Below are 14237 nucleotides of genomic sequence, written 5' to 3'. Positions count from 1 at the left end.
ACACAACATATCAGCTTCAAATTGTCAAAATGGAATTCGGTATTTGTTTAGTGAATAGAACCAGCAAGATTCCTCTACAAGGTCAAATGAAGCCAATAAATACTGTGTGAGAAATATTTTATCTCTATGAAGTCATACAAACAACAAGACTTTATATATAGGATCACAAGCCTTCTGCATTTGGAGATGAACAAAACTAAAGAAGAGCCTTTTATGGTTAATTTATTTCCTTCAAGCATGATGCGTTACGTTTGTCTGTGAATAAAGTGTCCTATGGGAGAAACTGTTATTGGAGATAACTGATGTCAAACAGACCTCGCCACCTGGATATCAAATCTCCAACATGACCCTCCATGAGGTAGAACATACTCTACTCCTGGCCTACTCTTTTCCTTTCTAATTGCACTAACCACCAGGATATCATACCTTTGACGTGACCCCCCAATAGCAAAGAACATATTCATCCCTTCACCTTTCTAATTGGACTCACCAATGAGATATCATATCTTTCAACATGATCCTCCATAAGGCAGAACATACTCTGCTCCTGACCTTCTATCTACCTTTCTGATTACGCTCACCACCAGGATGTCACACCCTCCATCACAACCCTCCATATTATAGAAGATAATCTGCTCCTGGCCTTCTCTCTACCTTTTCCAGTTGCATTCACCTCTGGGATTTCACACCTCCAACATGACCCTCCATAAGGTGGAACATACTCTGTTCCCGACCTTCTCTCTACCTTTCTGATTACGCTCACCACTCGGATGTCACAACTCCAACATGACCCTCTATAAGGTAGAACATACTCTGCCTCTGACCTTCTCTCTAACTTTCTGATTACGCTCACCACCAGGATGTCAAACTTCCAACATGACCCTCCATAAGGTAGAACATACTCTCTGTTCCTGACCTTCTCTCTACTTTTCTGATTACACTCACCACCAGGATGTCACACCTCCAACATGACCCTCCATAAGGTAGAACATACTCTGCCTCTGACCTTCTCTCTACCTTTCTGATTACACTCACCACCAGGATGTCACAACTCCAACATAACCCTCCATAAGGTAGAACATACTCTGCCTCTGACCTTCTCTCTAACTTTCTGATTACGCTCACCACCAGGATGTCAAACTTCCAACATGACCCTCCATAAGGTAGAACATACTCTCTGTTCCTGACCTTCTCTTTACTTTTCTGATTACACTTACCACCAGGATGTCACACCTCCAACATGACCCTCCATAAGGTAGAACATACTCTGCTTCTCACCTTTTATCTACCTTTCTGATTACACCCACCACCAGGATAACAAACCTCCAACATGACCCTCCATATGGTACAAAACACTCAATGGCTCAATGGGTTGTACTGTAGGCTCTGCTGCATGTGATCTTTTGGTGAGGTTGTTATGGTCATCTCACAGTTCTCAAAAAGATTTTCACATTTCATGGTCCCAGAAACATTCTAGTGAATACCTGATTTGAGGTTGAACGTGTTATTGGTGGAGTTGACAATGATGTCACACTTTTCCTTTGTTATATCTCCAGTTTTCACCTGGTAGGTGAGAGATCCAATCTTCATTTCATAGACATCCTTTGCAGGGCTTTTCACATTGCCCAATAAAGCTACAAAACAGATCACAATTGCAAGAGATAATCACCCGTTATTGTATTCCAGATCATCCAGATTCACTATGAAGTCTGTTTTTGTGCCCCTTTATTTTTAAAGAACATTATATGTTACTGGTTTTGACCAAAAATATACCCTGCGTGACCCCAAAAACAGTTATCAGAGTTTTCGTTTGGCATCAATGCCACAAAACCTACTGCTGAAATGTATTGAAGCAACCTGCATTCAGTGCGGGACACTTGGACCCATTGGTGGCTTTGCACATTCCATCATTACAATGAGGCACAATGTCTGCAGTGTAAGGAGTCTATGATGTTCCTGTACATAGCACGGATATAACTTACATTGGGGTTTGTCTTTATTCTGTCCTCCAGTGTTGATCTTTTTCTCCAGCTCAGAGTTAAAAGCCTGAAATCAACAACAGCGGATGAGATTTACTCATTACAATGGAGAACCATAAAATCGCACAACGCTCTGTTACTTCACTCTTCTAACTACAATCCCATGAAAACTCCTCATTACCTTTATATTTTCTGTGTCACTCGGGTGCAGCATGAAATCCACTTGTTTCAGATATTGGAGTTGATTTTTGCTGCTGAACTCGAGAATTTCCTCAAACATTAAGACAGCCGCAATATTCCTGGGAAAACCCAGATATCCTGTTCCGATGGCTGGGATTGTGATTGATCGGTGTTGTTTGGTTTCTGTGGTGTTCAGACAATCACTCACAACTTTTCTCAGAATCTGTCAACAGATAAGATCAGCTAATAATACAGGCGGGTGATGGTGCAGCAGAGTTGTATGAATATGGATGAATGGTCGAACAGATGGATGGATAGATGTATGGATGGTGGAAGGATGGATGGTGGATGGATGAATAGATGGAGGGATAGATGGTGGACAGATGAATGTATGGATGATGGAAGGATGGACAGAAGGATGGATGATAGATGTATGGATGGTGGACTGATGGATGTATGGATGGTGGACTGATGGATGTATGGATGGTGGACTGATGGATGTATGGATGGTGGACTGATGGATGTATGGATGGATGAATCAATCAGCCAGAAGGTGAAGGGAGATTGTTAGTTTGAAGTAATTAAACTGTGACCTTAGGCTGCCATTGTGGCCACTGCAACTCAACAGGCTGCAGAGTGAGATGACTGCTAAGGAATGGACTGGACCTGAAACTGCTAATAACCCGTTATGTTTCCAAGCTAGAATTTGTATTTTTCCTTCTTTTTAGTTGTGTGTAAGTGTGTCATTATTCACTGTTACATATCGAGAGGCCTAAATTGCTTATATAATGGTTTCCTAGTGGGCGGAATGTTGCCAGGCACTACAGCTAGACCACTTCTGGAAAAATTGTCACACATTCTCTTAGCTGGGAGGAATAATCTCTTCCATTTCCATACCTTCTCAGAAGAACCATTTGCACCATTCCACTCAGGAACCACAGCATGGATAACCATGTCACAGGGCAGTTTACAGCCATCAGTAACAAATATGGAGCCGTCTTCCACCTGCTTCCCCTGTCTCTCTGCATTCAGAAGATCCTGGAGGTTGTTTCCAGCCTTCCTGTACAAAGCCTTCGACACAGCTCCAGCACCAAGATCTAGGGCTGTTCCCACACTGTTTACCACCACATTGGTCTACAGAAAGAAGACAGATCATTACTGACAAATCCAATTGGAAGAAGCATTCAGACAAGTTACAAAGTAAAAGTTTGCTGATTATAGTCATGTAAATTAGTAGGTGAACCCCATGGAAATTGTTGACATTTTCAACATATTTGAACAGGCAGACATTAGATCTTCATTCAAACAGTGCCTACAGACAAAGGTGACATGCTTGAACAAACGATACATGCAATTAACATGGTTTATTCATTCTTCTAATCTAAATAAACAAAAATGTAGATCTGCCACATGGAAAAAGTAAAAACTGACAACCCTACCACCATTTCAAATCTTTAAAGTTAGAATCAGTTGTTTCTGATTAGGTGATAATGATTAGAACCTTCTTGGACAGTATGTAGGTACAAGTCTTATTTAAACCTTGGATATCTAGAGTCTGGTCTTTTCTATTGGCGTGTGTGGTGTCATCATTCCAAGATCCCCCGAAAGAAGGTTTTGGATGCTTACGAGTCTGGCAAGAGTGTAGAATTCAAACATCTTCTAATGTGTTAATAACTGACTGACCCAGTCAATTCAGCCCAAATGCTGACTGTGTGATGATAGAAGAAGTCTCTAAGGACCCCAAAATTACATCCAATTAACATATATTATTCAATTAACATATAGGCAAAGACCAGGTAGACAATGACAATAGACAATGTGCTGAAGACTGATCAATCAAGGACCAGGCCTTCTGGAACAATATTCTGAAGACTGATCAATCAAACATCAGGCCTTCTAAAACTATATGCTGAAGACTACTCAATCAGAGACCAGGCCTTCTGAAACAATGTGCTGAAGACTGATCAATCAAAGACCAGACCTTCCAGGACAATATGCTGAAGGATGCCTAAAGACCATGTCTTCTAGAACAGTGTGCTGAACACTGATCCGTTAAACACCAGGCCTTCTAGAACAAAGTGCTGAAGACTGATCAGTCAAGGACCTGGCCTATTAGAACAATGTTTTGAAGACTGATCAATCAAAGACCAGGCCTTCTGGAACAATATGCTGAAAACTGATCAAAGACCAGGCCTTCTGGAACAATGTGCTGAAGACTGATCCATTAAAGACCAGGCCTTCTAGAACAATGTGCTGAAGACTGATCAGTCAAGAACCAGGCCTTCTAGAACAACGTATTGAAGACTGATCAGTCAAGGACTAGACCTTCTGGAACAATATGCTGAAAACTGATCAAAGACTAGGCCTTGTAGAACAATGTGCAGAAGACTGATCAATCAAACACCAGACCTTCTAGAACAATGTGCTGAAGTCTGATCAAAGATCGAGTTGTTTGGGCGCAGTAATAGTAGATATTCTTGACGCAAACCAAATACAGCATTTTATGAGAACGTCATAACAACTGTGAATTATGGTGGTACAGATGTTATGGTTTTAGATTGCTTTGCTGCGTCAAGGTCTGTCAGGGCCAGTCCACCAAAGACTGGCAGGCGGTTAGACAAACTATATATATGAAAAATCTTGTTGTGTTGTATGTGTAAATTCCACTATGAACATAAGGGTGTGTGGCAACCAAATCAAAGTAATAGCGCAAAGTTCTGGTCCCTCAGAACCATATATGTGTAGAAAATCAACTTTTAAAATCTTCCGTGAAATCCCAGGTAAATACCACCACCACTGCGGCAATTGGCCTCTTACCAAAAAGGAAAGATCCCAGTATATAGAAGATTTTAACTGGCATGAGAACTCTTGCAGCGATCATATCATAAACATCGGGAGCCACAGATAGCGCCAGCAGGGATCAGAACTGATTCTCACCTCCACTCAGCCTAAAACATGTATCCAGCAAGAGAACACATAACAAACCTCATAGTGCGAATCTCCAGGTTTACTGCTTTAAAATCGAAAGAATTACTCACAAGCATAGATTTGTATAAGACCAAACAAATATCTCCACCAGCACTTTCTCCGGCGGCGTGATGACGTCAGCACAAGCTCTGCCCTGATGTGTATCATCACACTAGACATTCTCAGGGGGCCAACAAGTAATTTCTGCTAAAGTGGCAATACCAAGGGCCAAGGGTGTACTTATGTTTTCCACATTATGCCATTATATCTATTGATATTGTTATTGAATAAATAATAGAAAAGGCAAATTTCTCCAGTGTTCTTGTTCAAGTATATCACGTTATATCTGAAGGCACTGTATGAATAAAGATCCAATCTTTACCTACTCTAATTTATCACAAAAAGTCAACAATTTCCACAAAGGGTGTACTTATTTTTTCACATGACCATAACTGTAGGCTATCCAGGATAGTGCAACATTTTCATAAAACATGTACAGTGTGTGTGTAGAGGTACACAATATATATAAAGATAGGCTTGGGGTCTTCATATTCCTTGGCTCACATTTGATATGGAATGGACGTATATTAGAAGTCCTGCATAATGTTACATCTTGTGATAAGTTATTACAGGTGTAGCACTCCCCTCTTAAGAGTTGCTGAAGATTTGGGTCCCCCTATAGTCCTGCACAGCCAGGCAACACACATGTTCTCAGACTTGCATTCTGGAGACAGTAAACAGTCCTTGAGCTTGTTTTTTTAGTTTTATTAGGGGTATTGAACTTGGATGGTGTAAGTGGTGTATGGGAAGCCCAAGGAACAGTGAACAAACTCCTTAGCAAATATGTATGAGTTCATAGAAGGGTTTCTCTTCTTGGAGAGTTCTCCAGCCTCTCCTAGTATACCCCCCCCCCCAGATCCCAGATAAATCCTCCTCTTATCCAACTGCCTGAGGGAATCTTTGGGCAATGGGATCTAGTACCTGCCACAGTAAGTTGAACAGTCCCGGGTATGGAGCTAATAAAGTTTCCCACTAGAGTGCTCTTTTCCCCTTAACTGGCCCAGGGGGTGTAGTATTACCTACTCCCGTCTCTCACTCCTGTGAGCTGGTGTGGGTAGGTGGCTGCCTTCAAGCCTTCTGCTGGGCTGGCTTTTTTCCTGGCTCCACAAGTGGCCATCACCAGGGGAGTATTTACCACAAGTCATTTGCCTAGGGAGGCATTTTTCAGGGGAGACACCACTCCCTGGAAGAAGAGACAGAAGAAGGGACACACGCGTCATGGGTCCAGGTGGGAACAGAGAGAGACTGTGGACTTCTTGATGGTGTATGTAGAGCCCGACTCTCATTCCCGGGGATGTTCGGAGCTGTGAAAGTGAGTGTCTCCTCTCTCTTGCCGGGGGTTGGGCATCTGGTGTATGAGGGGCGATGGTAGTGGAAGGCTCTCTTGGGTGGGGGGACAGGGGTGTTATTGATCAATGTCAGTCTCTCTCCATGGGGGTTTGGGGGGTGTTGGTCTGGTACCAAGCTCTCTCTGCGGGGGAGGGGGGTGGGCAATTTTTATGTTGCCTAGGGCAGTACAAAACCTAAATACACCATTGGCCCTTGCTCTGGGGGTCAGCAAGGCTGAGCGATCCTCCTTTCCCTGCCTGTAGTTAGGCCCTTCCCACTGGGCCCCCTCCCAGGCTCCTGCATCTCAGCCTTCCTCACATCTTCCACCTGAACTTTCCTGTTGCTGAGCAGGTTCAGTAATTGAAGGCTGCTTTGGTCCCATGCCAAGTCTCCTGCTTGGGGATTGGACAGAGTCCTTTGAGCATGCAGACCAGCCCCTCCTCAACCCTGCCCACTGCTTCTAGAATCTTTTCCAAGATTCTAGAGCAGGGGGAGGTATCAAGGTACTGATCTGCAGAGCCTCTCAGCCCTGAGCAGAATTTGACCCAGCTGACTTGTGATGTGGGTGGGACAGAACACACGCAGAGATGTCAAGGTCCTACCTTTTCCCTGAGGTTATGTTACTCCATGTGCTGGCGTCCATCTTGGATTTCTGCTGTGCATGGTGGGAATCCTTTTATGCCTTCAGGTTTCTGAGGTCCATCCCCCAGAGGGGTGTGGCTGATGACATATAAGCCTGTGGTCCGCACATGCTCTTTGCACTTGTGTCTTGTGTCTTGGTGTTGCTATTACTCTGTTCTGACTCTCGTGACTCTCCTGGTATCTGATTCGGCTTGTGACTTGACTATTCTTTGTATTCTCCTTTGATCTGACCCTCTGTTGCTGAACTCGGCCCGTGACCCGTGATTCTCGTCTGCTGTCTTGTACTGTTTTGTCCTGTTGTTGTTGACCCAGCCTGTCTGACTACTCTTTTGTCTCTTCCACCAGCTACACGCTATTGGCGGCGGCCATTACCGCAGCTGAGGTGTCTCGGGGGCCGCGACCTGGTTCCTGGCTGCGTCAAGTCCATCCTCACCTGGTGAAGGGCAGCCTGGGACTTAGACTCCGCGCCCTGAGGCACTTCGGTCTGTGGGTGGTGGTTGTCGTCAGCCAGTGCGTTACATTGTTAGGCCTGCCTGTCCATTCCTCGGCCCCTGTCCTGACATTACACAAGTGCCATGAACCCTGACGGTGCGGGCACGCCTTCGCTCCCAACGCTAGTCGCCAGACTCGATCAACAGGATCACCTGTTGGATCAGTTCGCTCAGGCGTTGCAAACTCTGCTTGCACGCACTGCACACCTTGCTCCTGGTGCTATTAGGCCGGTAGTCACTCCGGTGGTCTCTTCCGCTGCTTCTCCGCCTATTGCGTCCACCACCTCGGCGGCTGCATCAGCGGCGCCCAGAGGTATGACTGGTTCTGCCCCTCTTCCACAGCGCTTTGGGGGTGAGCCGAGTCAGTGTCGTGGGTTCCTCAACCAGGTGGGTATTTATTTTGAACTAATACCCCACGCCTTTACGTCTGAGAGGTCAAAGGTGGGGTTCCTAATTTCACTACTCTCAGACAAGGCCTTGGCCTGGGCAAATCCCTTATGGGAGAGGAACGACCCGGTGATTCAAGATTTTTCCCACGTATTCGACGTACCGGCTCGTTCCGCCTCGGCGGCTAAGCTGCTCAAGACCATGCATCAGGGTTCATGGACCGTGGCCGAGTACGCCATAGAGTTTCGTACCCTGGCGGCAGAGGTCGGTTGGAACAATGAGGCTCTGGTGGCCGCGTTTTCCCATGGTCTTTCTGACACATTGAAAGACGAGATTGCAGCTAAGGAACTGCCTGTGGTGTTGGAGGAGCTCATCTCTTTCCTGATCCTGATTGACACCAGGCTTAGGGAGAGGCCTTCACTCAAGGAACGCCTGCGGAGGCCTTCCAATCGACTGGCACCTGCGTTTTCTGTCCCACCCGTTCCTCCCTCTCCTCCCACGCCTCCTGGGGATAGCTTGTCTGGTGGGGAACCCATGCAGCTGGGGTTTGCTCGCCTTTCCGAGGGAGAGCGGGCCACTCGGCGTCGGGAGGGTCGTTGCCTGTACTGTGGCCTCGGTGGGCACTTTCGGCAGTCTTGTCCGGTCCGTCCGGGAAACGCTCGCACCTGAGATCATGTCGGGGACAGATCTTGGGTGGAGTTTCCTCGTCCCCGGCGTTCCGCAAGGATAAGCCACTGATCACCGTGGTCCTTTCTTGGACGGAGGGCTCGGTGACGGCCCAGGCGTTGGTAGATTCTGGGGCCGGTGGGTTGTTCTTGGACAGCTCGTTTGCTGCACAGCACTCCATTCCCCTGCAGGCTCGTGCCACCCCATTGGTTCTCAAAGCAATAGATGGCAGGCCCCACGAGACCCTGCCGATAGAGGTAGCCATTGGGGCTGTTCACAGGGAGTTGGCCTGTTTTCAGGTGATTTCTTCTCCACACTATTCGGTGGTTTTGGGGTATCCCTGGCTCCAGAGGCACAATCCAACCTTCAATTGGCAAACAACCGAGATTCTCTCATGGTCTCCACAGTGTGGGGCCGTGTGCATCCGTGGGCCGGTTAAGGTATTGTGTGCCTCCTCGGACTCTGCGTTGCCCACTGACTATGGGGAGTACCGGGACGTGTTTGATAAGGTACGCGCTGGTGCCTTACCGTCGCATCGTCCTTACGACTGCGCCATATCCTTGCAACCCGGTGCCACTCCTCCGCGTGGCAGGGTGTACCCTCTCTCGGTTGCGGAAAATAAGGCCATGGAGGAGTACGTTGTGGATGCGCTTTCCCGGGGCACATTCGTAAGTCTACTTCTCCAGCAGGAGCAGGTTTTTTTTTCGTAGAGAAGAAAGGTGGGGAATTGAGGCCCTGCATCAATTATAGGGGTCTCAATCGGATTACCATTAAAAATGCATACCCAATTCCTTTGATTTCTGAGTTGTTCGACCGCCTTAAGGGAGCGACAGTCTTTACGAAACTCGACCTTAGGGCGGCGTACAACCTTGTACGGATCAGACAGGGGGATGAGTGGAAGACCGCGTTTAACACCAGAACCGGGCACTACGAATACCTGGTGATGCCCTTCGGGTTGTGTAACACGCCCGCGTTTTTTCAGGAATTCATAAACGATGTCCTTCGTGATTTGTTGCAGCAGTGTGTGGTGGTTTACCTGGATGACATCCTGGTTTACTCTACCTCCATGGAGTCCCATGTCCAGGATGTCAAGCTGGTGCTGCAACGATTGCGTGAGAACGGACTCTTTTGTAAACTCGAGAAGTGAGAGTTCCATCGAACCCAAGTTGCCTTTTTAGGCTACATAATTTCCGCGGAGGGATTTTCCATGGACCCTCAGAAGGTTGCGGCGGTTCTGCATTGGCCTCGTCCCAATGGTCTTCGGCCCATTCAGCGCTTTCTGGGTTTTGCCAACTACTATCGGAAGTTCATCAGGAACTTCTCCACATTGGCAAAGCCTCTCTCTGACCTAACCAAGAAGGGGAGTAACCCTCACAAGTGGCCATCCGAGGCCATCGTAGCTTTCGAGGATCTGAAAGCCACCTTTGCTTCGGCTCCGATTCTTTCTCATCCCAATCCTGGGTTGCCATTCGTCCTCGAGGTTGATGCTTCCGAGACGGGAGTAGGGGCTCTCCTGTCTCAGCGTCGGTCGCTGATGGACCCCTACTTCCCTGCGGGTTCTACTCCAGGAAGCTTTCCTCTGCAGAGTGCAACTACCAGATTGGAGATCGGGAGTTGTTGGTCATCATTCTGGCTCTCAAGGAATGGAGGCACTTGCTCGAGGGTTCCGCGGTTCCGGTCCTCATTCTTACCGATCACAAGAACCTGACTTATATTTCGGAAGCCAAGAGATTGACACCCCGTCAGACCAGATGGGCTCTGTTCTTGTCACGCTTCAACTATGTGGTTTCATATTTGCCTGGTTCCAAGAATGTCAGGGCTGATGAGTTTTCACGGCAATACTCTGAGTTGTCCAGGGAAGACTCTGAGCCAATCTCAGTTATACCTCCAGATCAGATCCTGGCTGCCATTCGCACCAGTCTGACCTCTCCTCTTGGGGAGCAGATTTTGGCGGCTCAAACTGATGCTCCTCCCGGGAAGCCGGAGGGTAGATGTTTCGTACCCGAGGGATTGCGCACCCGCCTGCTGCGTACCTACCATAACGCCAAAACTGCCGGGCATCCGGGGAAGAACCAGCTGGGTTGGGTCGTCTCTCGCTTATTCTGGTGGCCAACCCTCCGTGCCGACATTGCCTCTTATGTAGCGGCATGTTCGATCTGTGCCCAGAATAAGTCTACACGGCATCTCCCTTTGGGTCTTCTGCAACCCATTTCCAATGGGGAGCGTCCTTGGTCACACCTAGGTATGGACTTTATTGTAGACCTCCCGGTGTCTCGGGGTCATACGGTCATCCTTATGATCGTCGATCGGTTTTCCAAGATGTGCCATTGCATTCCACTCAGGAAATTACCAACAGCGCAAGAACTGGCCACGGTCTTTTCCAGGGAGATTTTTCGCCTGCATGGGTTACCTAAGGTAAGTGTCTCGGACCGTGGGAGTCAGTTCGTGTCCAGGTTCTGGCGCGCCTTCTGCTCCCAGTTGGGTATTAGTCTCTCCTTTTCTTCAGCCTACCACCCGCAGTCCAATGGGGCTGCGGAGTGTTCCAATCAGGCCTTAGAACAATTCCTTCGGTGTTATATTTCAGACCATCAGGACGATTGGGCCGATCTCCTGCCTTGGGCAGAATTTGCCAGGAACTCGGCAGTCAACTCCTCTTCCGGGATGTCTCCCTTCATGGCCAACTATGGGTACCAACCCGCGGTATTACCTGAGAGGTTCTCACCACAGGACATTCCGGCTGTGGAGAACCATCTTGCTGCCCTGCGTTCTTCATGGGGGCAGATCCAGAGGGCCTTGAGCGACTCAGCTCAGCGCCAGAAGTTCCAGGCTGATCGCAGACGGTTGCCCGCTCCTTCATACCAGGTCGGCGATCGGGTGTGGTTGTCTACTCGCAACCTCAATCTTCGGGTGCCCACACCCAAACTAGCTCCCCATTTTGTCGGTCCTTTCCGCATTCTCCGCAAAGTGAATCCGGTGGCCTATGCCCTTGCCCTTCCGCCTGGGATGCGGATCTCCAATACCTTTCATGTTTCCCTGTTGAAACCTCTGATCTGCAATCGCTTCACTACCTCTCTGCCTCGGCCCCGTCCTGTCCGGGTTGACGGTCATGAGGAGTATGAGGTGAGCCGGATCCTGGACTCTCGATTGGTGCACGGTCGATTACAGTTCCTGGTTCATTGGCGCGGTTATGGTCCCGAGGAGCATTCCTGGGTTCCTTCCGCGGATGTCCATGCTCCTGCCCTCCTCCGCGCTTTTCATACCCGCTTTCCTCAGAAACCTTGTGTTGAGCCAAGGAGGGGGAGGGGCCCTTGAGGAGGAGGTACTGTCAAGGTCCTACTTTTTCCCTGAGGTTATGTTTAGAGATGAGCGAATCGAACCAGGCGAAGTGGAATTCGTTTTGAATTTCAGGAAAAATTCGATTCGCGTCGAATCCGAATATTTGCATACTTCGGGTGCGCGAATCGGATTTTTCCCGATCAGCCAGCAAAAGTGTCCCTGCAGAGAGCTCCGCTATTTCTGACAGTTCTCTGACAGTTCCTTCACATGTACAGCGGTTGAAACATTGTATCTATTTGTTTCCATTTAGGATACAGATGTTTTTATTCGGAAATAAATAGATACAATGTTTCAACCGCTGTAAATGTGAAGGAACTGTCAGAGAACTGTCAGAAATAGCGGAGCTCTCTGCAGATACACTTTTTGCTGTACTGGAATACTTCTTCTTTTCATTCTTCTTTTCATTCTTCTTCTCATTCTTCTTCTCATTCTTCTTTTCATTCTTCTTCTTCTTTTCATTCTTCTTTTCATTCTTCTCATTCTTCTTTTCTTCTTCATGAAAAGAAGAATGAGAAGAAGAATGAAAAGAAGAATGAAAAGAAGAATGAGAAGAATGAAAAGAAGAATGAAAAGAAGAAGAAGAATGAAAAGAAGAATGAGAAGAAGAATGAAAAGAAGAATGAGAAGAAGAATGAGAAGAATGAAAAGAAGAATGAGAAGAATGAAAAGAAGAAGAAGAAGAATGAAAAGAAGAAGAAGAATGAAAAGAAGAATGAAAAGAAGAAGAAGAAGAATCTTTTCATTCTTCTTTTCATTCTTCTTCTTCTTCTTTTCATTCTTCTTCTTCTTTTCATTCTTCTTTTCATTCTTCTTCTTCTTCTTTTCATTCTTCTTTTCATTCTTCTTCTTCTTTTCATTCTTCTCATTCTTCTTTTCATTCTTCTTCTTCTTCTTTTCATTCTTCTTCTTCTTTCCATTGTTCTTTTCATTCTTCTTCTTCTTCTTTTCATTCTTCTTCTTCTTTTCATTCTTCTTTTCATTCTTCTTATTCTTCTTTTCATTCTTCTTCTCATTCTTCTTTTCATTCTTCTTTTCATTCTTCTCATTCTTCTTTTCATTCTTCTTTTCATTCTTCTTCTCATTCTTCTTTTCATTCTTCTTCTTTTCATTCTTCTTTTCATTCTTCTTTTCTTCTTCATGAAAAGAAGAATGAAAAGAAGAATGAGAAGAATGAAAAGAAGAATGAAAAGAAGAAGAAGAATGAAAAGAAGAATGAGAAGAAGAATGAAAAGAAGAATGAGAAGAAGAATGAGAAGAATGAAAAGAATGAAAAGAAGAATGAGAAGAATGAAAAGAAGAATGAAAAGAAGAAGAAGAAGAATGAAAAGAAGAAGAAGAATGAAAAGAAGAAGAAGAAGAATCTTTTCATTCTTCTCATTCTTCTTTTCATTCTTCTTCTTCTTCTTTTCATTCTTCTTCTTCTTTTCATTCTTCTTTTCATTCTTCTTCTTCTTCTTTTCATTCTTCTTCTTCTTCTTCTGAGGATGAGGATGAAGAAGAAGAAGAAGTAGGATGAAAATAAGAAGAATTCCAAGCCGGCAAAAAGTGTATCTGCAGAGCTCCGCTAAGTGTATCTGCAGAGCTCAGCGGTTGAAACATTGTATCTATTTGTTTCCATTTATGGAAACAAATAGATACAATGTTTCAACCGCTGTATGGAGTGAATGTCAGAGAACTGTCAGAAATAGCGGAGCTCTGCAGATACACTTTTTGCCGGCTTGGAATTCTTCTTATTTTCATCCTACTTCTTCTTCTTCTTCTTTCTCTTCATCCTCATCCTCATCCTCTTCTTCTGAGGATGAGGATGAGGATGAAGAAGAAGAAGAAGAAGAAGAAGTAGGATGAAAATAAGAAGAATTCCAAGCCGGCAAAATGTGTATCTGCAGAGCTCCTCTAAGTGTATCTGCAGAGCTCCGCTAAGTGTATCTGCAGAGCTCAGCGGTTGAAACATTGTATCTATTTGTTTCCATTTATGGAAACAAATAGATACAATGTTTCAACCGCTGTAAATGTGAATGTCAGAGAACTGTCAGAAATAGAGGAGCTCTGCAGATACACTTAGCGGAGCTCTGCAGATACACTTTTTGCCGGTTTGGAATTCTTCTTATTTTCATCCTACTTCTTCTTCTTCTTCTTCTTCATCCTCATCCTCAGAAGAAGAAGAAGAGGATGAGGATGAAGAAGAAGAAGAAGAAGAAGT

General features: G+C 45.8%; 1 protein-coding gene across 2 annotated transcripts in view; it reads right to left on the bottom strand.

Annotated features, from left to right (window-relative positions):
• The window catches only part of LOC149434650 (protein mono-ADP-ribosyltransferase PARP14-like), a 152737-nt gene that overhangs the window by 41144 nt on the left and 97356 nt on the right, over nt 1–14237 (bottom strand). For both annotated transcript variants that reach the window (XM_089663557.1, XM_089663558.1), the window contains exons 24-27: nt 3057–3293; nt 2161–2382; nt 1983–2046; nt 1485–1634 (exon numbers count right to left, since the gene is read on the bottom strand). In XM_089663557.1, coding sequence (XP_089519683.1) covers nt 1485–1634; nt 1983–2046; nt 2161–2382; nt 3057–3293 — 673 coding nt within the window. The remainder of the gene's footprint in view (nt 1–1484; nt 1635–1982; nt 2047–2160; nt 2383–3056; nt 3294–14237) is intronic.

The sequence above is a fragment of the Staurois parvus genome, unplaced genomic scaffold (genome assembly GCF_062004578.1).
Source record: "Staurois parvus isolate SC_StPar_1 unplaced genomic scaffold, SC_StPar_1.0 ptg001719l, whole genome shotgun sequence".
NCBI lineage: Eukaryota > Metazoa > Chordata > Amphibia > Anura > Ranidae > Staurois > Staurois parvus.
Note: the sequence above shows the minus strand (reverse complement) of the source record. Positions and strands in the feature narration are given on the sequence as shown.